The 23885-nt window shown below is 40.3% G+C and overlaps 1 protein-coding gene across 7 annotated transcripts in view; it reads left to right on the top strand.

Annotated features, from left to right (window-relative positions):
• Window positions 1-23885, top strand: part of LOC144475568 (protein Fe65 homolog) — a 290011-nt gene that overhangs the window by 171778 nt on the left and 94348 nt on the right. For all 7 annotated transcript variants that reach the window (XM_078191582.1, XM_078191587.1, XM_078191583.1 and 4 more), the window contains one exon: window positions 11849-12179. In XM_078191582.1, the coding sequence (XP_078047708.1) occupies window positions 11849-12179 (331 nt within the window). The remainder of the gene's footprint in view (window positions 1-11848; window positions 12180-23885) is intronic.

Here is a 23885-nt window from a genome sequence, read left to right as displayed (position 1 = left end):
TATATATATATTGTTGCGAACTTCGGGAACCTCGTCCGGTTCCCGTCGCCCCGTTCCACGAGTCCGCGGCATAATTATTATTTATTACTTTCGTTTTACAATTCTTTACAATATTTCAAATTATCAAATACAATGCGTCAAGTTTGCTGTCAAAATCACCACTGCCGAAGTTCAGTTCGGTTGGAAGACCCTGAACCGTGTTGTCGTCTTTTATTCGGCAAGGGAATTCCAAGGCGGCACCGGTCATCCATCCGGTGTTCGTAACAATATATTTATATTACATATAATAAATAATTCTTTTCCATCAATTATGTAACATTCGTGTTGAAAGCATCAATCACAGTATACACTATTTTAATAATGTCGATATTAGTGGGCGCAACAAAACGAGTTTATGGTTACACAGTAAAAAAATTCTTTATATAATATTATTATTATATAGTGAAAAAGGCATTATCTTATATTTATTAATTTTTTGTTGGAAAATGCTAAATCACAGAATATAGGTCAACGACTGTACACGCTACCCTATAAGAGATTAGGCAGGGTCGTAAATCCCGATTCGCTCGCTAGCTACAATAATTGGGGGAAGTATTATTTGGAATAATTGTGTACAAAATAATAAACAATAATACTATGAAAAACTTAATAACCCAACGGTTATCACATAGATTATGTAAAATATGTAGCTGGATTCTTTAAATCAACAATTCGATTGGTGTTTGTCGCAAGTTCCAATTAGTTTTAAATGTGTACAAAAATTGTCTTAATTGCAGAAGTAGGAAATTTTCTTGAAATAGAACACTTTCATCGTTTCAAAACACGTTAGAATAATAATTAAAACAATTTCGCTATCTCTTAATCGTCAGTCTAGAAAATCGAAACAAATATCGTAGTATATTGTATATGTATATAAATAATAAACAGTTATGAGTGAACTCGGAGGAAGTCGAAGAGACGTTCACCAGCAAACGGCGGTTCGTTAAAGAAACATGAAGCTTCAGCAAAATGTTGCTCGTTTGCTTGAATACGGACGTCGCATTGATTTGTGTAGCACGCGGACGACATCAGGTTGTTACAGTGTAAATAATAAGTGAGAAAATCGCTTGGTGACGCGGATGACCAAGAACCAGGTTCTACGGCTGTGCGACAGCGTTTGATCTAGCTTGAGGTGGCCTATGATATTTTTTGTCCAGCTGGTTAGATCTCAACAAAGTCGATTCGCGTAATCGCTGGCCTGTACAGCTCGGGAAGGGCGCTATAGCAGAGTCTGGATCGCGAGGAGGAACGAAAAGGGCAATTGCCTTCGAACGGCAGTATTCGGTGCTTGCTCGACGAAAACGAACGGAAGGAGAAGTGGATGGGGAAAAAAGCGGAAGCTCTTGTTCTCCGATTCCCCCCCACCGTTATCGATGCCCGTTGATCTGTGACGTCCCTCGTCGATCATTGCCGATCGAGTGCGTCCGTGATTGACGGTTGCACATGTGACGTACGATTGTCTTCATTATTTAAATGGAACATTTGTTTGCGCACCCTTGCCAGCCATTCAGAGCGTGCGTTTTCGAAGGTTAAAGCATTCGCGGAAAGAGTATAAATGTTTCTCTTGCCCTGATGCACGAGAGATTTGTTGCTTACCAAAGGTTCTTGTACCATACAACACAGCACGTGTCACATTCATCCTACCATTTTTAAACACTTACACGCTCCTTGGCTTTCGTCGCTATAAATTCTCCAAGCTTTAATCGATACTGTGGCATTCTCGCGCGGTGTTGTTCACCGTTCAGTCAACTATATAACAACGACGCAAATGAATTTCAATTATTTTCGTGTAGGTGACTGTTCACAACTGTATGCAGATCTGCATGTAGATTCATAATTAATGTTAAGATAATTACGTAGATATCGTTCATCAAAATTAATAATAATTGAGTGACATATTGTCATAGAAAACCATTATAGTTAATACAGGTTATTCCATTGAATTTGATCATCTGGAGTATCATCGTTAGTTAAAATAATAGAGTGAAATGTTAGTGGTAGATTAAACAAGATTTGTATCAGCTATACAGTGTTTATAAATATTTGCTTAAAGAGATAGAAACGTATCATTTTTATTAGAAATGGACGGGTTAAATGCACAACAGCCTAGAGAAAAAAGCATGCGGAAAATAAAATCATCTAAAATTGGATCTTTCTATGTCACCTCTACAAGTATTGTTCGCTTAACTTTCGCTACAGCAATTTTATCAATATTATCTATTAATACATATTGCTTCTGTTGTTCGATAAAATGTAAAATTATATAATAAACCGATAAAATATTTGCGAACCCGCTGCCCTTGTCTTTAGAGTTTACTGAAAGCATTCAACTACGTCGTTTATCGAACCGCATATTTCAGATGTTTTCTTCCAGAAAACTGATTATACTTTATGAAACAGGTATTAATAAAATTCGTACAGCTGCGAGGAATGGTGGAATAAATTACATTAGTGGAGCAAGTTTCATAATATAAACATTACAAAATGAGAATGAATTCGATCTTCTCACTTTTACGAGGCAATGCATTCATTATTACTGCTCGGTAGGTACAGCGCTGAAAAACGTGATGAGATAAATTTATGAATAAACTTACAAATGACTGTAAGCACACCGGGTAATATTTCCGACAAAAAGGGTGGCCGCGGGAGTGTTAATTTTGGCACGAGCAAAAAGTGGAATTAATTCTGACTCGGCCCGATTCCACGATGAAGCAATGACCCGCGATCGATGATCCCAGGTCGGGACGTCCACGAAGAACGTCGCCGACGGGGAAAAGGACGCCGTCAGACACCATTACCTGGAAAAATCTTGACCTTTTCGAATGGAGCGACGCATTTTCGGGTCGTCGTAAAACTTAACGACCGCTTTTGAAATTGCTCCGGCCTTTTTTCCCTGTAACGAGACACGGTGCTTGATTCTTCGCACCCCATTCTCTACGGTACGCCGTGCGAGGGACATTTAAGATCGTAACTCCATTGTTATGGTGGCGGAGAGAAGCCGCGAGGGAACAGGAAGGAACGGAAAGGATCGCGAAGAAACGGTGGCGGGACGGGAGAGGGGTGCCGAGGCCAGCTTCGACAGCCGTCTCGGGCGTAATCGCAAGACCGAGCCCGAATAAACGTTGAATTCCGCGAAAGGGTGACCGCGGGGGTGCCGGAATCACTTTATTTCCCGGCCCATGGAGAACCTTATCGCGGTGGACCGTGAACGGAAAGAATGGAACACGGTGCCACCGGGCCGAAAGTATTCCGCTACTATTATCTTGGATTATGTACCGTGAAATATGACAGCTAGCGGGGAACCGCCTTCTATTCATTGCTCTCGCTGGAACCTCGATATACATGGGGGAAATGGTGGTAATATGGCCTCCTGGTTTTATACTTCTTCATGCAATCTGATTCAGAACTTAAACTGCTTTAAACTCCCACGAAAAATGTAAACCAATGAAGTTCTGCGATGCTGAAAGTGGAAGAAAGACTGTCCAATCGAATTTAATGCGTATTATGAATATAAGACGTCCTTGGAAGTTTCACAGAAATGTGTAGAATGGCCTCCTAAGAAAAATCATAAGAAATTATGAAAGTAGGGAAACCGGTAATGAATACTTTCCCTTCAGCGATTACCTTCCGTTATGGGGCTGATATTTAACATGCCTATATTAGAAAACTTTAATTCTGTACTTGAAGATATCAATGATTAAGTAATTACATTTTGTTAGTAACAGGACATATTTCTACATCGTTCGCTCCTCAAATTAATAATACAGAAAATAAGATAATCATAATACAGAAAACCACGAGGTGTATTGTTCGGTTCAATCTTGTTTGTTTAACAATTGAGTGGGTTAGAATCATAGTGGTCAGGTCTCAGAATTTCCAAAATTTTAACTTATACTTGAAAATATAATCTATACTATATTATATGAATATTATTATAATATTTATAAAATATTATATAAATATTATTATAAATTATTAAAAATTAACCTAATTCTAAATTATCTTTGCAATGAACTTTGCACAGAAAATAATACACATGACAGTAAACAATAACAGCCCCTGATTAATAAAATATGACTTACGCCACTATGATTCTCAGCAACTCGATTACTATAGTCTAGTTTCAGTTGTGAAACTGCAAATCACAGCAAGTGAATTCTTCGATTACGAAAGATGGCGACACTGTAGCTCGCGGCAGCAAAAAGAAAACAGGTTCGTATCTCCATGGCGTCAAACAGGGTTAAACTGTGAACACCAAGCCCTTTGCCAAATTGATTTGTATTGCGTCACCCGGCTAAAAAATGACTGCGAGCTATTTCCGGGCTCTGGGAATACTCGACGGTCTTGGCCAATCGAGTTCGGCACTTATGAGATACGTGACCCTCGCAATTGCGAATAGCTGAGGAACGTGGCAGAAGAGGTTGCTCCGCGCCCATGAAAGTTAATATTCCGTGGAAAGGACTTACGTAAGGACGTCGATGGAAAGAAAAAAAAATGGAGAAAAAAGGAGAGAAAGAAAATGAGAGAGAGGGAGAGAGCGTGCAAAAGAAGCTGAAGAGGAAGAGAGACAGAGAGGGAGGGACGGTCGCCGGTGGTAGAAGACCCCTTCACCCCCTTAGACTTCACCTAGACTCGACCGAGGAATCGATAGGGTGACTCATCGAGGGGCGGTGACGGAGTTCTCTCCCTCCCTTACACCCTGTCTTCCTTGTTCACTCATCCCACGCCCTTCTCCTTCTCCTTCTCCTTCTCCTTCTCCTACTCCTTCTCCTTCTCCTCCAGTTCCGTGCTTCTGGTTCTAACGCCGAAAGCGTGTCCAAACTTTCAAACTCCGCTGTTCAACCTCCATTCCGGTTCTCCTCGAAGACCTCTCTTACCGGGGAAATAACGAAATGCACTCGCGGAGAAGACCGTCGCGCTTCCTGCTTGCGGAATTCGCTGACTCGGCTCGCGATTCGACTCTTTGCACCCTTCGGAAAAAAGGGTTGCCCACGCTAACGATACTTTTTCTCGTTGTTCCGCATCCTGCAATGCGGATTCTCGAAGGGACCGTGTATGGATTTCCGATGCGAAAACTTGGTCGAATGGAGGCTGACTTACATAGTTGCAACGTCTACGCCATTGCCTCGGGCCAATTTGACATTGAATTTAATTCCATTCAGGCATAATAGAGGTCGCGGAAGCTAGGCACAGTCGAGAGAATACCGATATTCTGGCACGAGTCTCGCACGTGCAGAAAATCTTCGGCAACTCGTTAATTACAAGTTTTCGTTCTTTTATTCGCTCTGACTCTTTTGTGTAAAGCTAGCTGTTATCGCAGTACTGAATCAGATTGAACAAAAGTTTTAACGCGACTTAATTTAATCAACGCGTCCGCACGTGTTTGATAAATTCTGTATCAGGCATCGGTATAACCGAAACGTGTACAGATTAGCATGCAACGTCTGAAACGCAATTGAAACTCGCTGGGTTAAAGAATTCCGTTTGAAACGAACCAAAAATGAGATTAGACTTTCTTAATCTTGATATATATACATCAAGCAAATATGCGCGAAGGAACGACGGTAATTAGCGAAAGGGTCAATTCTTTATCAGGCAGCCACGGTTAAGTAGAGCAAGGAAATCTCGATCGTGAGCTCAGCAACGTTTGAATAACTTTTCTGTGCCTTATATTCCCGTTTTTCTTTCCCTTATCCACCGGAACTAACGCGAAAGGCAAGCTAAAAGTGTAAAGCCCACCATTTAAGTTCCCCGCCCGCTTTCTTACCGCTCCGCCACCGCCCCTTCCGAGTGCGAGGTAACAAGATTCATTCCAACAGGCCGCAGCAGCTGCAACTGCGACTGCAACTGCACTCCGTTCAGCCATACCTATAACGAGCATGCGGCAAGACGACGTCGACGGCGACGTCGCCAGCCAATTTGTCGCGCACAGACGCTCCACCCTCGCGCTGAGTCATCCCCACGACCTCCCTTCGGAATTAACGAAATCTTTCAGGCCTTCCAAGCAGGTTAACGTGTCCCTCGATAACGCATTAATTAAATATCACTTAGGGTTGCTCTTCGCAGTGACGGGAAGCTTTCTAATAACTTGGAAATTAAATATTTTGCGGAATTGCTAGGTAAATTGATAAATTGAATTCAAGCAGTCGCTCCTTTAACCCCTTACCGTACCGTTTACTTTACGATCCTAATGATTAGATTTTCAATCGTATTAATATCTTACAAGTAAAAGAAACTTTATGTTTATTGTGTATTTACATCTACATTAATGTTTAAACATCGGTGATGAAAGAATAGAATTTGATTCCGATTTAAAGGAATAGAACAATATTCATACTTGAGAGTTTATTATTAGAAATCTCGTTAATCTTTTATTAGAAATTGTAATTCTAGAATCCGTTAAGAATTCTCTAACCTCGCCTGACCCACATTCGCCATTTCCCACATTATCCTAATCTCTTGATCCTCGGCTTTAGATTCTTTAGCTCGTTTCACCCAATAATGGGCACCTTATCCGATCCCTTAACGTTTCCGCTGCCTTTCAAAATCTCCCTTGAATTCGTTATTGCCGGTTCTATACGCTTTGTTCATTTACTTGTCTTCAACCTCTGATCACTCGAAATGGGATCTCCGTTCGATTATTCCAATAATTGTAATATCTTGCTTGTAATTTTAGATTCTTTGTGCTTTAACTTGTCTTTAATCTTCCAATCCCCATGTCTGTTCTTGAATCTTTGAACGCGAATTTACCATTGATTTCCGCATCTGTTATCGACCCACAATTCCTCTGATAATCTGTGCCTCGCCCTACCGAATTCCATGCCTTTCATCCTCTAATTCATCGTCAGCTTTCTAAACTCGTTATCGATCATCGAGACGAGAACCCGTTCAATTATTCGAGGATTTCTCGGAACACATATTCTGTCATAAAAACCGCATAATGGAACATTCAACGAATTTGTTATTCATACCGGGGCCAGAGAAGTTCCCCGATATCCGGTGTTCCTCGGTTCATTCGATTCCTCCGGCATCTTTCCTCGGTATCATTAGACCGACACGGAAACCAGCTAATGGATTATCGACAAGCGCCGCCGTGCCACGGTTTTAAAGGGTGCTTGGAGCCTCTTCTTTTCGACACAACTTTTCCTCTGGTTCCCGGCGACAGCGGGTAAACTTCGCGCCGAGGTTTCAGCCGCTACTCCGCGACGAACTTCCAAGTTCCCAGCTGTCCCATCGGGCTGCTTCCGGTTGAAATAACGAGATGCATTTGAGGAACCGTGCCCGAGGAGCGGCGCAAACTTTATCGACTCTTGGACACATATAACACGACTGGACAACGACGCGAGCCAATTTCGTCGCCGCCGGAGTCCCCTGCCGGTGATTCATCCCCTCGAATATTTCCCCGATTGCCAAACTTTCTTCCGCTTCCGGGATAATTAGAAGCCATCTGCTGTGGAACGAAATATTAGATTGCTGCTGCTCGGTGCTGCATAAGATATCGCTTCCATTACTAAAAATTGGATCATCACCGTGTTCATACAGAGTTCGACAGAATTCTATCCGAATGGCGAGTAACAGTTAACAACTGGCAAATAAAATTCTATTCCATACTATCGAATTAAATGTTCAATCGGATACAAATTTATTTAGATAGAAATTTATTCGAACAAGAATTCATTCGAATAAGATTTTCATTAATAAATTATTCGAGTTAAGAATTATCCGAACAAATTTTTAACGAATCGCGTTATTAGGTTCATCCCACAATTTAAAGCTAATGAATCGGTATATATCGGTATATAATCGGACTATTTTTAATAGTCTATCAAAAGTGTATTGGCAATGAAGAATGTACCATATGTACGGAGATAAATATAGTATTGAAAATTATAAGCCATTCACGAAAAATAAGAGATATAAAAAGATCGAATTACAATTGTACAGCATCAGATAATCGAAATGGAACTACTACCATTAAATTCGTGTTACTTTGAAGTTTAAAAATATTGTCCACCGAATCACACGTGAACGAGTACAAGCTTTGTAAAAATTTGAGAAATATACCAAAACGATAGGAATAGAGAGACTCTGTATCGTCCTAGCGTTAAAGAAAGTCGGAAAGAAAGTCGGAAAGAAAGCCGATCAGCCTTTTATTCTTTGCGGGAATATGACTCGAATCACAGGGTTCGATGGACGGTGAAAGTGGCGAGGGTCGCAACAAACATCGATTTACGAGAAAGAAGTGGCGTCAAAGGGACGCGGAAACAGGTTTCATTGAGCTGATTCGATCGGCTAATGGACCCTGCCATCGACACTGGGTCCTCTGTTTCCCGAAGCCACATAAAAATCCTATCGAATTATGAGCTCTGTCTGGGAGAAAGAGTTTTAATCAACTGGTCATTCCGTCGACTCTCTTATCGGTCTTTGTTCACGGAGCGAAATTTAAAAAATTAAGGACGATATAAAAATAAATAATCAAATATATGTGCAAGCTAACACAACTACTTTCTAGTGCACGTAATTCGCGGAATGTGTTCAAGTGTAGTTTAATTTTTTTCTGCACTTATGGGAAAAATAAATAAATCAATTGCAAATCAATGAAATTGATTTTTGACGAAACTGTAACTGAAAATGTTTAGAATCATTTATCATCTTATTTATCAAATTCTATCGACATATTTTCCAAACTACTTTTTCTAGTTTCTATAAACTTTAATGAAGCATGTGAAAAATTAAAATTGATTGTCGAAAACTGTATCATGTAACAATATTTATGTTATGGGTCCAAATGAAATCTCGCCGTCTGAGTATTAAACAGATCATTAAGCCTGTATCTTGCAATCAATGTAGATAATTTTTATGGTTTATTAAAATTCTGGTTACAAGGAAGGCGTAAAACAAATAATAATTCATATACAATATTAAGCTTCAGAAACATATTTCCAATAGTTGTTGAGTGTTGGTAATGGTTAATGAGTACGAATTGTGACAGTTTTTATAGAAAAGATTATTTTGAAATCGACATCAATTATTAATGACATTATTACAACGAAATGATTAATTCCTAATTATTTCGCCATACTTCGCAACATCCAAAAATTCCGGTCGCGAAACGAAAATGCTACTATCAACCGAACAAATCTAATCCACGCAGGTCGGAACGAGAAACGGATAGGTGTGTAGTAAAATATTTTCCGTCGACGATACCGTACGGGACGCACAGGCTGTCACTTCGGCCGAGAGAGCCGGCGACTTCTCGAAGCACGAAGCTTTAAAGCTTACGGTTGAATCAATACAGAGAGTAGAAACGAGATAGATAGACCGAGAAAAGATAGGAGTGTCAAGGATAGGCAAAAGGAAGGAAGGAAGGAAGAAAGGAAGGAAGGGACAAAGGAGGCCAAGGAGATTCAACTCGAGACTCGCACACGCTCGTTCTTCGAGCCTATCTCCCTGAACGTGTGTCCTCCGGGTGTATATACGTGCCAATAGCTTGTCGATAAGTGCTGTTGGCGTCGTTTCCCGATTATCGTGGCGGGGCGATCTCTTCTAACAATATGACCGGCGACGCGTCGGCATGGACGCGTTCTGTCGGGTTCTGTGGAACCTGATTCTAGCGACAGCCGTCTTGTTCAGGAGCATCAGTGAGTAGACCACGATCACAACCTCTGCTGGGTGTACCTGTGTCACACGCGTTGCAATTATATTCTCCGCTTCCTCCAGCAACTTTCAATCTCTTGCGATCGATCCGCCGTCGCCGCGCCGGTTCGTTTCCGACTTGGAAACTTTTGCCAGGCTCCAGCTCGCGAGACTCCGCGCGATTGATCCGCTTCAGACCCGCCTACTTCCCGTGTTTACGATCCCGAAGGCCTCCCTTATTTTCGTCCTGTTCATTTATTTCCGTCTGGGGCTGTATCTTGATGCGTCTAGGACCGGCGCTATGACGTTTTCGTTATCGTAAAAGTCGAGCACACCTTTCCACGAACGGCACCGGCGAGGCTATCGATCGGCCAGGTTATATTTCGCGACGCGTTCCGTCGCTTTTTCGTAGGCAGCGGCTGGCGAGCCTCTCTACGGTCGCTCGTAAAACGACTAAAGAGCCCCCGGTGCCGGCGTCTCACGCTTTCCCTTCGTCGACGTTGACTACACCTATCCCCGGTCTGTTACGAGTCGTGAACCTTGACCCTCTCCGTTTTTCTCCGCGTTTCCTTCTCGAGCGTATGGATTCTACCGCGATGCACCAACGCCAACGGCATCCCATGTCCCGCCGAGTATAGTAGATCCAGCACCAAGTAGATACATCAATCGCAGGCCGGGCGAGAGCGTACTAGTCCGTAACGGCAAGGTCTCGAGCGAGTATTGCGACGATGATTCACGATGCTTTTATTACTATCGAGGATAAAACAGTGGGTTACAGGGCATTGAATAGAAGATATTACCGCGGGTAAAACGTAGTAATGCCTGAGGAAATGTTTTGTTTTATTTTCGATGCGTCGGATGATGGATCGTGCGACGAGATGGGTTCTATGGATTGAAATGGATACTTTGTTTTTGATGATCGATCTCACGAGCGAGTTAATGCGTATATAATCGCCTTTCTTTTGCTTTTTATTGGAGATATTGTAAGAGTTTTTACCGTTTCGATGGAGAAACAGTGTCGCGAACTTTATTTCATTGGAATAGAAATTTAATGTACCGGAGACCATTCAAGTTTAGACAGTAATTATAAACAGGCTTCCTTAAAGAATTGCGTACCTTTGTCCTAGATATAATTTTGAAAATAATGTTTAATAGTTGATAATATCTACAAGTTATAGAATTCATAGACGTTTCTTGTAAATTCAGTATAATTTTGTATACTTTAGGTTTTCCATCTCTCTGCGCGTTTCAGTCTAAAATTTCGTTAGTGTATTATTAGTTGCATAAATGTGTAAAATTTACATCCACTGCAATTGCGGCGACTTTAATGGGACATATTTCTCTAACGTTAAAGTCAAATCATGCTTTCTCTGACATCAGCACATTCGAAACTATCATGCCTATGTGGCTGTTTATAAGTATTTAGACATGTTTAACTGTTACTATAGATATATTTTACTGTTTCAAAGGATATAAGATGGTGACAAAGAATAGAGCATACTACTCTTGTCTTGCAATAATATATGCAGTTAATATTACAATTGTAAAATGGAATTATTGCATAGAGTTATTAAAAATGACAAATGTATTTGAAAATATAGACTGATAAATATCGCTATGTCACAAATACAGTTGTAATTACAAGAGAAGTTAAGCACCAGGAGTTCCAACCTTAATCTGTCTCTGAATAAAAAATAAGCTATATAGAAAACGCTAATAATATTTATGAAATCAAACAAAACAACAAATAAAACGATCTAAACATTTTGATATTTTCTTAACAGTCTATAATGTGGACTAGTTTTAAAGACTAGAATTAAAATAATGTCGCAATACCAATAAAATAAAGCACTTCAACGATGTTGAGATCTGTTTTTCAAAATACGATAGACATCTGATGACCTAACAGTTGTCTATCTCACTCGTAATATTTGCAACATAGCAAACAATGCAACATTAATTCGTCTTCCGAGCGTGTCTATCGAAAAATTATTTTCAAAATCGCACGACTCAAAACATGTACGCAATGCCTGAATACTTATAAACAGTACTGTACATTCTACTAATCACCAATCACCACTAAGCTTGCCTTTGTATTGTACTCTGCTTTCGATGACCTCAAGGCTGTATAAAGGAAGAATGAATTTCAAAGAATATTATTTGAATCTTTCAGAGAACGGTTTGCTCTCGTTCGAGAATCCAAACTATCATTTGGACCCAGCCCGACTGGACGATGCTTTGAACAGCAACGGGAACGGCAGCTCGCTGTACGATGAGCTCTATCAAGAACTAGTCAGCAACGGTGGCAGAAGCGGCGAGGTGACCGGTGGTGACAGGGGCGGCGAAGTGACCGGCGGCGGCGGGGGTGGCACGAGAGTGCAAGCACGCAGAACATACGCCACGTTGGATCTAGGCAGCATGGGGGTTGACGTCACTCAAGGTCCCCTCACCCAAGATTCCGTGACGGAGGACGCGCCGGACAATTCGGACAACCATAACCTAGGGTGAGTAGCGTTCATTTCGATGGCCGGGCATTAAACGGATCACGTTCGTCGTCAAACAGAATGGCCGACGTGACCGCAGCGGCGTTCGATTCTTCCGAACGGTGACGCCCATGGGGTAATCTTTCCGGGAACTTTCGGCTTATGAACGCCGGGTGCATTCGAATCGGGGGGCGGGATTACTGTTCCATCCCGTGTTTTCTGGGATTGGGACGTTGCTATGTCCCCTTAGTCGCTATACGTAGTCCACGCGGTGCCTGGAATACCGATGTTCCAGGTGTCCCTGATACCGTGACGGAGTTATCAGGTTTCTCGGAAGGTTCCGTCGCTCCTCGATCGATGCTTTAATGACAGCACGGAGAAGTCTTACGGGAGAGACGCTGACAAATTGTCGGGAACGAGATACTCCCAGCCAGGAATTAATAGTCTTTGTGCGGCGGATTAATGCTGTGACAAGTCGATCGCTAGACGATGAAACTGCACGACAAACCCGATACGCGGAACGGTGTAGATCTTTGAAATAGTAGCTTGTTAGCGCCGAAGTTACCGAAGAACGGAATTACCTCGACTGATTTCGAATCGATACTGATTTCTGATCCGTTTAGCGAGACCGCAAGACGACGATGACTTTGAACAGATCGACATTCAACTTGCTTTTGAAACTATATTTTTTTAACGTTATCGGAGCGGTTCTGTAACTCTCTTCTTGTAAGTGGAAATCTAGCACGTTCTTTACAGGATGCTTCATAAAATGTGGACGTACTTATGATTGTAAATATAAGTTTTGTACGGATTTAGGCATAAATGGAGAAACCAGAATGAACGGTTCCAAATAAGAAAAATAAAATAATGCATTGCATTTCCTTGATATTAGCATTTCGGAAGCCTTCTGAAATTGTTCATATAGGAAGACAATTTTTAACTCTTAGACAAGCTACAAATTATCTATGTTGAAATTGTAAATAAGAAACAATATATAAACTAAAGAATTTAAAGAACTTATGGACAATATCTTCTGTTCGGTCTCAAGAAGACCAAACACGAGATAACGATACATTCAATTCTGATCATTAGAGTGCGGAGTTTATGCATTTGTGACAAAAATGGATAATTCAAATTTAAAACAATAAGAACATTAAAAGAACTTAAGCACATGTACACATTATTTCCACCTGATTTAAATCATTAAAGAAATAAAGAAATTTCTATCCGACTCATTTTTGTTCCAAACGAGGAAGATATTTTCTGTTGCACAAAGATTCGTCATGCATTTCTTGTCTCTTATTTTCAATAAGAACTAACTATATCGTGAACACATTCATGACCATGCACATGAAACATTTTGAGCCCGATATACGTCCACATTTCCGGAAACCGCCTGCAGTAGAGGACGCGTCTAGTTTTATAGAGAAGTCGTATGACAGATCCTCGTTCCAGCCAAAATCGTCTAAACGAGCGCCGAATAAAAAAGAAGGAGGCCTCGCGTCAAACTGTGACGGCGGATCTAATATCCACCGGACAAAGATGAGAAATATCCGCGATTTATATTCGTCCCCGTAACTGTCCGCCATTTTCCCCGGGATATTTTTATGCCTTTGCTTTTAAACATGAGCCGATCATTCGGCGCCCTTCCACTTCGGAATTTCTTTTATCCCGGCGAACTGAGATATTCCGTCGGAGCCCTACTCGAAATCGCGGGGAAGCGGAATAAGCGAGAGGATCGTCTTCGTGAAGGCGAAATCGAACTGCTCTCCATCCCCCTGCTCGGCCGCCACGTTTCTGCACGTAGTAATATAAGGTCCGGCCACCTAGAGCCGTTGATAAAACTTCCGAGTCGGACCTCATTGGGATACCGCATAAAATTTCAATAAATCCGGACCCGTGAAAAGGGGCTCGGACAGAAGGAACGAATGGCCGATGCTACAAGCCCGTTCGAACTTATTTCCGGCAGTTACACGGCCAGCCCCTTACCCCATCGTTCCCCCGGTATATTTGTCCGACCGGTCGAAATTCTCGTCTTTTAGTTCCTAGACCCTCGTCGAACCCCCTTTGTCTTTCGAACCTGTTATCGAGCTCCGGCGAGCTATCGAGCCGCCTTAAGGAGAATCACGACCCATTCGTCTTTCGATTATGATGGAACGACAGAATGAAGTCGTCGAATAGTTGTCGCGTCGCTGGTCGTTACCTTTTTACGAACATTGTGATCGACAGACTGGATTTTTCTGCAAATTCGCGTCGTTAGAACTGGCTCACGAGAATTAAAGTCACGCCGATTATTACGGAGAAATTGATCGCTTTACGAATCTCTTCGTTATGGTACAGCATGATTGCTTTGCCAGATTGTGTAGAATTGTTAAAAATACTGCTAATACTGTTAAACACGATTTAATGTAATTAACTCGAATATTTAAAACACCATTTTCCAGGAACGCTGGAAGCTTGTCGGCTACCGCTGTAAATGGGAACTGCGTTTTAGCAGACGTAATTGAAAAACCTGTTAAAATAAGTTCCTATTAGAGGGCGGCATAAAAATTAGTCGCGTTAAAAGTACTGTGGAAAAACCGAGCTCATTTGACCGCGAGTTGAAACGGCTCTCAATTTATTTACTTCGATGGAAACAAAATATTGGCCAACTTTTAAATTATGGCACTTGCCTGGAAATAACAGATATAATATTTACTTGAACTTCATTTTCTGGTAAATGAAGCATTAACATCATTAGCTAAAATGGCGTGAGTAAATAATTGGTTATATGCCGCCTTTTCAACGTTTTAACTCAGATTTTTGGTATTCAAACTTTGAAATACTTTCAAAGTATTTAATTTAATTAAATCAAAATTGAAAAGTTATGTTATACGCCAGTGGTCACTTTTTAACATTCTCGCGTTTTGTGGGTGGTAACAAAATTAGAAACACTTAATAGATTGGCGTAATAATCATTTTTCGAATGTAAGCAAATATTTTCGTCATACGTAGGCGACGTAGTAGTCAAAATGTTAATGAAGATTGCAGGCTATCTATATCCTAATAAATGTAAAAAATGTTTTCTTAGCTTATCACTAGACAGCAGACGTTATGCATTTATGAGAAAAAACGATAATGTGAATGAAAATCTGAAGAACAGCAGAAGAGTAAAATGATATAGAAATGTTACTTTTATATAATTAAAACTATTACGAAAAGCGATACAATCTTATTCTATTTCCACTTCTTGAAACTGATGGAGACAAGTATTATTTTTGCACGAAAATCCAGTCTACTCATCACTATTACAATTACTTAACCCTTTGCACTCGGAGCCATTTTAACTGTAAATTTGAAATAATTTTTCTGGTTCGTGGTATTTCCATTCTATTTAACAAAATAAATTTTTATGCATACAAAATTCATTTTTGTGACTCCTACCAACAGTTTTACTACTTGACAATTTTTTAAATCTAAACCTTATTGTTGCAACAATTATTTTGGGATGATATACAATAATTTTAGTGGTGCCTTAGAGTCACCACTCGAGTGCAAAGGGTTAATATAATATTAAATCATTAATGAAGATAAAGTATACTAGAATTGTACTTTGATCTGATGAAAACAGTTTTTATTTCGCGCGAAAATGCTCGGTCTACACGTCAATATCACAATTACTCAATGCAATATTAAATTATCAATGAAGATAAAGTGTACTGGAGTTTAGGAAAAGGAAAATTGTCTGACGATCGAACAGAGCGGAATCGCAGGAGGTAGTAATTATATTTCTTGAACGGAACAATGCGCGGGCTGAGCATTCCGTTCTTAGTGAATTAAGACTTGCAGTAGACGGGCAAACGCAATCGAACAAGAAGGAACAACTTGGATAGACGATTCGAAGCTTCTCGGCGATAGTTACGGGGGCTCCGTTGCGATTGTTCAACGGACCAGAATTCCTCGACTCTCTTTCTTGTTCACGCGTCCACTTCCTTCGTCCCCGAGATCTTTCAGCAGCGGTGTTTGAAATTGCCGACAGTCCCGTCCCGGCTCGTTAATCTTTCAAACGAGATTTTCGAAAGGTTGAACCGATCCGCTTTCGTCGATTGCTACCACCCGCTCGAATCCACTTCCCGTTAATATCGAAATTAGATTCCCGGAACACTTCTGTAATTAGTTTTCGCTGTCCCGGCCTCTTGTTAGTCGCTGTTAGCAAACGGCCGAAATTGTTTCGGGAACAATGTTCCATATAGAAGCACGACACCGGCCACTTCAATCTCGAATTATTTTGTTGCTTCAAGCACTTAATTATTATTTCAAACTTATCGCAATCTGTTGCTGTTTTAATACATTAAGAATATGTTGTGTCGTATCGTTCGCCTCGTTGACGACTTAGATTTACGACCGGTTAACGAAGAAAGGTTGTAAGCCTAACTCCGGAGAATCCGTTTATTTACACTTTGTACAGAAGTGATCTTAGTTACAAAGGACTTGGCTGCAGTTGTAGCTAATCTCGATATAATTGACGTCGCGATTCACAGTAGTGAAATGATTCTTTGATCTTGCTACCTCGGTGCAAGAACGATTCTAAACTGGCTGTCTTCGATGTAAAAACGATTCTAAACTGGCTGCACTTGTTGCAAAAACGATTCTAACTTGCTGCACTTGTTGCTAAAACGATTCTGATGTTTCGTTGTCGTAATAGCTTTTACGAAAGCTCGGTCGCAGGAGGAATTTGGTGGAAGTGGAAAAATGTCTAAAGTAGGGATAGGAAGGAACTCTGTGGTAGGGGATGTTTTAGCAGCGTTTGACAGGGATTTCCTCCAGGTCTGAATTTACCGTAAAAATTTCGGAATAAATTCGCGGAACGGTCGCGAGCCGGGCTTGGGCCTCTGTCCGCGAAGCCCTTTGGAAATTCCCGAGGTTTATGATGCCAGCGTTCGCTATTGAGACCGAGAACAAGGGATTGTAAACCGATTACCATGCGTCGCGCGAAATATTAAAATTACTTGATGAATCGATTCCTCAAAAATAGCCTTTTACCACTACTAGCATCATAAACTGTAAATTGGCCTTCCTTGTCTGAATGACGTTCTTGGGGCCCTATGCTCAGGACGGAACAGAATACTTAATAATTGAAAACTTTGGTTAGTGTATTTCTTTCAAACTGGAGATTCGGTATGGTTTATGTCTTACGTGTTTTTTCACAAATAAACTTTTAGAATTCAATAGGCTCTTACAATACTTTTTCAGAGCTTTCAATTCTTATAAGTGTTACGTAACACTGTTTTGCACTAGATCAAGTGTGAGAGTGTTTATTAGTAGAAACAAGACTTGCACTGGAGCTTAATAATTGTATTATACGAAAAGGAACATTGTTATATTTAACCGACATGTCAGCATAGTAAATTAATCAATATAGTAATTGTCCATTGGCTTGTAAACAAGAATAGACCGTTTGGAAACAAGAGATATGATTATTCAAGCCTTGTGTCTCGTTTTATGCCTCCCAGATTGTCCATTTTCATTTACAAGCTGAATACAATATGTCATAATAACATGTAATATATAGATGTACGAATCTCTTGAAGATATGAAGTACTATTAAAGCTCGTAGAATGATATAATTGTTCTCCAAGTTATTAAAAGTGTATTATACAGATTGCACTGTACGTATCACTTTGTCGTTAAAACGCGAATTCCAAGCATTGAAGCACGAAAGGATCTGGTCCAGTTAATTTCGTTTAAACAACTTGCAGAGGGCCCGTTCGAACAGCGGGTTTATAAATATTACTATTGCGATATCTAATTTTTGCCGATTAATTTAAATTTTCACGTGTTTCATTAAAGTCTACAGAAAAACTGACGTATCTAAAATCTGTATGTTAGCAAATACATTAAATAAACATAATTATAAAAGATCTTGAATATACTCGGTTATATTTTTATTAAAAAAAATGTTTATTAATCCTCGCTGGCCGAGCATCAATTCGCGTTTGTTTAAGTAATTATCCACGGCAGCGATTTAACGAAGCGGAGGAGGATCGTAGCTGGGCCGAAAGAGCGTCGATAGCGCGTCTCATTTGTCTCGGTCCGCGTTGAATCAAGATACGTTAATGTACACCCGTGGAACCTCTTCCAGCGGGATAATAAACTCCTCTCCTCGCGCCGTGCCATTTCATCCGTCCTTTCTTTCTGTTCGCCGCTGCCAGCGAGCCCTTCGTTGCCCTCCGTTTTCCGATCCCCGCCAGCAACCGCTCCCGCGATGCCTTTTTGGCTTCGTCCTTTTTCTCGGACCGGAAATCCGGGCGAGCATAAAAATGCAATTAAGGAAACGCCAGGCGTCTGGCAGGGACTGCATTCCTGTCTCCTGAAAGGTGGCTTCTTCTTCCACTTCCTCGTTCTTCAAGCCCATCGTCCTCTCACCCTTCGTTAACTCCTTTCACGTCTGCCTCTGCGGAGCTCCCTTTGGACCTGCCTAAATTCAGTCCGCCGCCGTTCCGGCTGGTTAAATGCCCGCAGACGTAGAATAGATGAAACGCCGCGCCGCCGCGATGTCAGGACCCGCGGAGCCTGAAACATTCGACAATTAGCGAACGGCTGCCGGCGAAAGGACCCAATGAGCGATCGAGGTAATACGATCTTTAGCTCTCGAGTATTTTCGCATTGCGGCGTCCATGTAAATAGATTTCTCTCTCAATCCCAAAGTTTCGAGGAGGAATTCGCAAGCGGTTTGTCTGCCTCAATTGATGCGTTACAGTGTTCGACGTTCTATCGGTTCCACGCACCGATGCATTACGTTTCTGTAATAATGGCCGAATTCTAGCGCTGTGTAATCGAGAAACAATTGTGCCAGGAGATCTTGTTGTTCGCCGAACGATGGATCATTTATTTTAAAGCAGCTAGAAATCATATTTTTATTATACAAATATTATTACAAAGATATATCATTTATTTTTCAGAGCACATTCCCACCGTAAAAAAACAACTCGTGTATTAGTTTCACGCCGTCAAAATTATTGAAAATTCTTGCAAAAATTAATTGCAGACGTTTGCATCCAGCAACCTCAAAAATCAAAAAATCCAGAGATCTTTCTGACTAAAATCAAAAACATTATGAAGGCTGAATATATTAATTTAGAACCAGAAATAAATGCAGCTGAATTTGTATTACAATTCACATATAAATATTTCGAATGTTTATTAATTTTAATGCATTTATAAATCTCCGTAATCGTTGGTACCACATACTTGAAATACAGTATGTGTGTTAAACTTTTCCACTAACTGTAGCATTGTGTCAGCAGTGAAATCGAGTTGAAGCAATGTGAAATTTACGGATCTGTGAACAGCTTTAGCACTGTTCATTGATCGGTAGTTTTGAAACTTTCAAAATGGCTGCAGCTATCGCTGTTGGTAATGCCCCTATTGTAATCGAATACGGTTCTATTTCGAGATTTCTCTGGACGTAGTACAATGGTGATTGACGAGCAAAATAAGAAAATGTTTCTGCCCGAATTAATTATCGTGCAAATAGGAAGCGAGATTAATTAAGCAGAGTTAAGACTCTGGTACTAAAACATTCTTACATTTTGACGGAGTTACGTAATTTCTTCATTCTTGAATTGTTGTTATTATACCTAATTGAAAATAAAAATTAATGAAATTAAAAAATTCGTACATTTAGTCGCGATTATGCAATATCTACATTCTTGTGCTATTGTTATTATACTTAGTTGAGAATAACGTAAATTTTACTAGCATAAATAACATTCCTCGCTTAACCCTTTATGAGCTCGTGTTGCTTTCAGATTACATACTAATACGTCGACATTTCACCACATAATTTTAGATTTTTCACAGGGTGGTGTATACCCCTTGATTACATAAGATATCTGAGATATCCAATAACAATATTCATGATGGTTTGCAACACCATTAACCTAAAATGTCAAAGTGTAAATGTCTTACAAGTTGTCTGTAGTTAGATATTTAAACAAAACAAAAATCGATCCATAGCGGACCATAGAGTCATATTTAATGTGTGTATCTTAAGAAATATTAGAATATCTATCCATTCTTGAAATTAAAATATAGATAGGGCTACGCTCAGAGTTTAAGCGCGTTTAAAGGGATGAACAAATCACAAAGCGTGAATTTTCCGAATTCTTTTTACTATGTGACAGTGATAATCTTTAAAAAACCGCAATTTATTCTCATTTTAGAATGTCTTGGAAATATTTACTAATTTTCAGCTGCTTTAATTTTCTGGTATGCATGATACGACGCGTGTGCCATATGAAATTCTTATGCACAGCGAACAGTGAATATTAACATTTAGTAATTCCGTCGGAGAACGTAAATGACATTTTAATTTAAATAATTTCGGGTCCGAACAGAATTCAGCAAATAATTCACGATGCTATGTTATTCATAAATAACCCTGTTCATAGACGTAAAGGATTTGTTCATTTGAGAAATGTTATTAATAAGAAACTCACTCATTTAATTGCTAAATGTTGATGCACCAACCTTGCAGAATGTTCCGCTCGCTGACTCGACTTCGCTGCAAAACGTTGAAAGTGACCTCGCTCGCCTCTCATTGATCACTGTTTTTCATTAATAACTCGTATACAAAGATTGCATTTTCCCTAAAAAAAAAGTTCCTTCAAATGTCCTCAGGAACGCCACTTCTCCTGGGGTTACAATACTTTTGATACACTCTGTATCAACGTAGCTAAAGCAAGTGGTAGTCGCAGAGGAGATCTAGACTACATGGTAGATGTGGAAATACTGCCTACCCAACATGCTTTATCTTTTGACAAGGTAGAATAGCAACGTAAGTCCACACGTTATCGTGCAAATAAAATACGCCTTCTTTACTCACAAGGGCAATAACAAGAAGGGAAGTCGCTCTCTTATCTTGGTTACATTACATTGGTATACATCAGCTACATCTGAACCATTCTCTGCGTGAATTTGAATACATGTACACGCATGATTTCTCAGCTCTGGTTCGTCTGTTAGCAACGCATTTCTCTTCATGAATTATTTGAACCGTTCTACCGCTGTTCTGTCGCAAGTAAAACATGTTCTGCGAATACTACAAATATGCTTTATCATACTTGCTGTACCTCTAAATTCACAAGAAAGGAATCTTCTACCCATCGTCCACCATCTATAACATTACACGAATACAAATGCGCGTGCCTATTAATTGCGCTATAAAATTCCAGTCAAATTATAATATAAACATAGAATATTGAATTTTCTCAAGCAAATGGTGCAATGAATTCTCGACATTAAATGTCCATTACTACCGAAAACGTCTACCCTCGGTAAAAGAAACGACTAATAGCTTTCCAGAAGCATTCCACCGATCCATGCGTCATTCGAAAACTATCTGAAACACTGCCGGCAAAGAATTTATGGGAAAAAGCGTGGCTGCGCGATTCATTGAGCTCGTGCTCCACTTAAAACTTTGAAAGTCGTTCGCAGCACACGCTCGTTTCTCAAGTAATGTTTGTTCCAATTCGTTGGCCGCGCGATCCAAGGATGGGGGGAGTTTAAAGCTTCCGAGGTTCATTTGGACAGTCCATTACCACCGCCGCGATATCCATTTCCTTTGTTTTTCGTCGCTCGTACCGGAATCCCGTTGACGGCGTTCATTGGCATCGTGTAAGGTAACGAAGCCATCAGGGGACGACAATCCGTCGCGACTGATCGAATAATCCAGTGGAGTTAGAGCGGGAAAGCGAATTTTCCTGCAGGCCGGCCCGACCGCTTTCAACGCGGCGCAACATTAACTTCGTTTGCGACGATGCATCTGAAATTACACAACGTTACGTTGTTAGGTGCTTGACGTACACCGGCAACTCTCTGCTTTGCCAAGAGATAGCCGCGTCACCGACATCCACTCCACGGAAAATCGATGATCTAATAACGTGCCTCATTATTCGACGACCCGCTGCGGCCATTCGCGTTTCAACGTTGCAAAATCTTTTCTGGACTAATTGATCGATAACTTCGTTGCCTGGACTGCATCAACGGCGCTGGTTTACGGTACAAGGGCCCTGATGGCGACTTAAATGGCTCTGTTAGATGATTAAAGGGGCCAATCCGGAACACAGGCTCCTTACTCTAATGCTTTGAGAAAATAGACCTCGTGGACGCTAGCATTCAGAGACCCGGGGAAGCAGAAAACGGAGACCAGTTTTGCGTGGTGGAATTTTTGTGAGAATTAATAATCCGAATTCCAATTCTTTCCTGAGAGACTCGTCGTTGCAATTATTCATGCTTTGGCTCTAAATGAGACTCGTTGCTAGTGCGACTGCGGTTTCTACATTTTAAAATATCATTAGAAATACATGCAAAAATATTGCTTTTATTTGTTGTTACTTTTCATATTTGAAATCTTATGAATATTATATGATACGATATTCTAAATTCTTACGTTTAACAATAAGTTTTTATGTACTTGAACAATATTTTTGTAGAAAATAGAAGAAGGCACATTTTATGTTCCGTCCTGGGCATGCATAGGGCCCCAAGGAAGATCTTCAAACAAGAAGGACCAATTTACAGTTTATGATGTTAGTCGTGGTAAAAAGCTATTTTTAAGGAACCGAACCTTCAAGTAATTTGAATATTTCGTACGAAGCATGTTTAATCGGATTACAATCTCTCGTTTTCGACCTCAATAGCAAATGCCAATTTCCAAAGGGCTCCGCGGACAGAGGCCTGAAGGCCCAAGGTAGGCTCGCGACCGTTCCGCGAACGGCTATTTTTACGGTACGATCAGACCTGGAGGAAATCCCTGTCAAACGTTGTTAAACCATCCCCTACCACAGAATTCCTTCCTATCCCTACTTTAGACATTTTTCCACCCCTACAAAATTTTCCCAGCAACAAAGCTTTCCTTAAAGTTTGTGCGATTGCTAAACTCCAGAATCGTTCTTGCATCAAGTGCAGTAAATTTAGAATCGTTCTTGTACCGAGTGTAGCAAGTTCAGAATCATTTATCCAAGACAATCGCGACGTTATAATAATCGATATTAGCTACAACTGCAGCCGAGTACTTTTGTAGCTAAGACCACTTCTGTACAAAGTGTAAATAAACAGATTCTCCGGAGTTAGACTTACAATCTTTCTTCGTTAAACGGTCGTAAATCCAAGTCGCCAATCGAGGCGAACGATACGACACTACATTTTATATTAACCCTTTGCACTCGAAGCTAGTTGAACTGTACATCTGAAATAAAATTTCTGGTTCGTAGTATTTCCATTCTATGTAACAGAGTGCACTTTTATCCTTACGAAATTGATTCTTATCACTCATACCAATAGTTTCACTATGTAATTTTTTTAAATCTAAATTTTATTTGTATAAAAATGATCTTGAGACGTGATAGAACAATTTTAGTGATGCCTCGATATCGATGTCGATTTTAATATGAAAAAGCTAGACATTAATATTCTATTAATATTTGTTAATCGCTTGGCAGTATTTTATTTGCGAACATCCAACCATCATCGGAACATGATTATGAAAAAAGATAAAAATATGAAAATATGAATGAATGTAATGTTCTCTTTGTTTATAATTGTTTTATATTTTTTACAACGCATAATTTCAACGAATTCATTGCTTTAATATCCATAGTAATCTCTACTCAATAACATCGGCGGTTTACAGTGTATTAAAGTGTAGAATCCTGAGTAATAAGGGTAACCATAGCTTGTAGACAA

This window comes from Augochlora pura, chromosome 10 (genome assembly GCF_028453695.1).
Source record: "Augochlora pura isolate Apur16 chromosome 10, APUR_v2.2.1, whole genome shotgun sequence".
Classification (NCBI taxonomy): domain Eukaryota; kingdom Metazoa; phylum Arthropoda; class Insecta; order Hymenoptera; family Halictidae; genus Augochlora; species Augochlora pura.
This window is presented reverse-complemented; position numbering and strand designations above follow the sequence as displayed.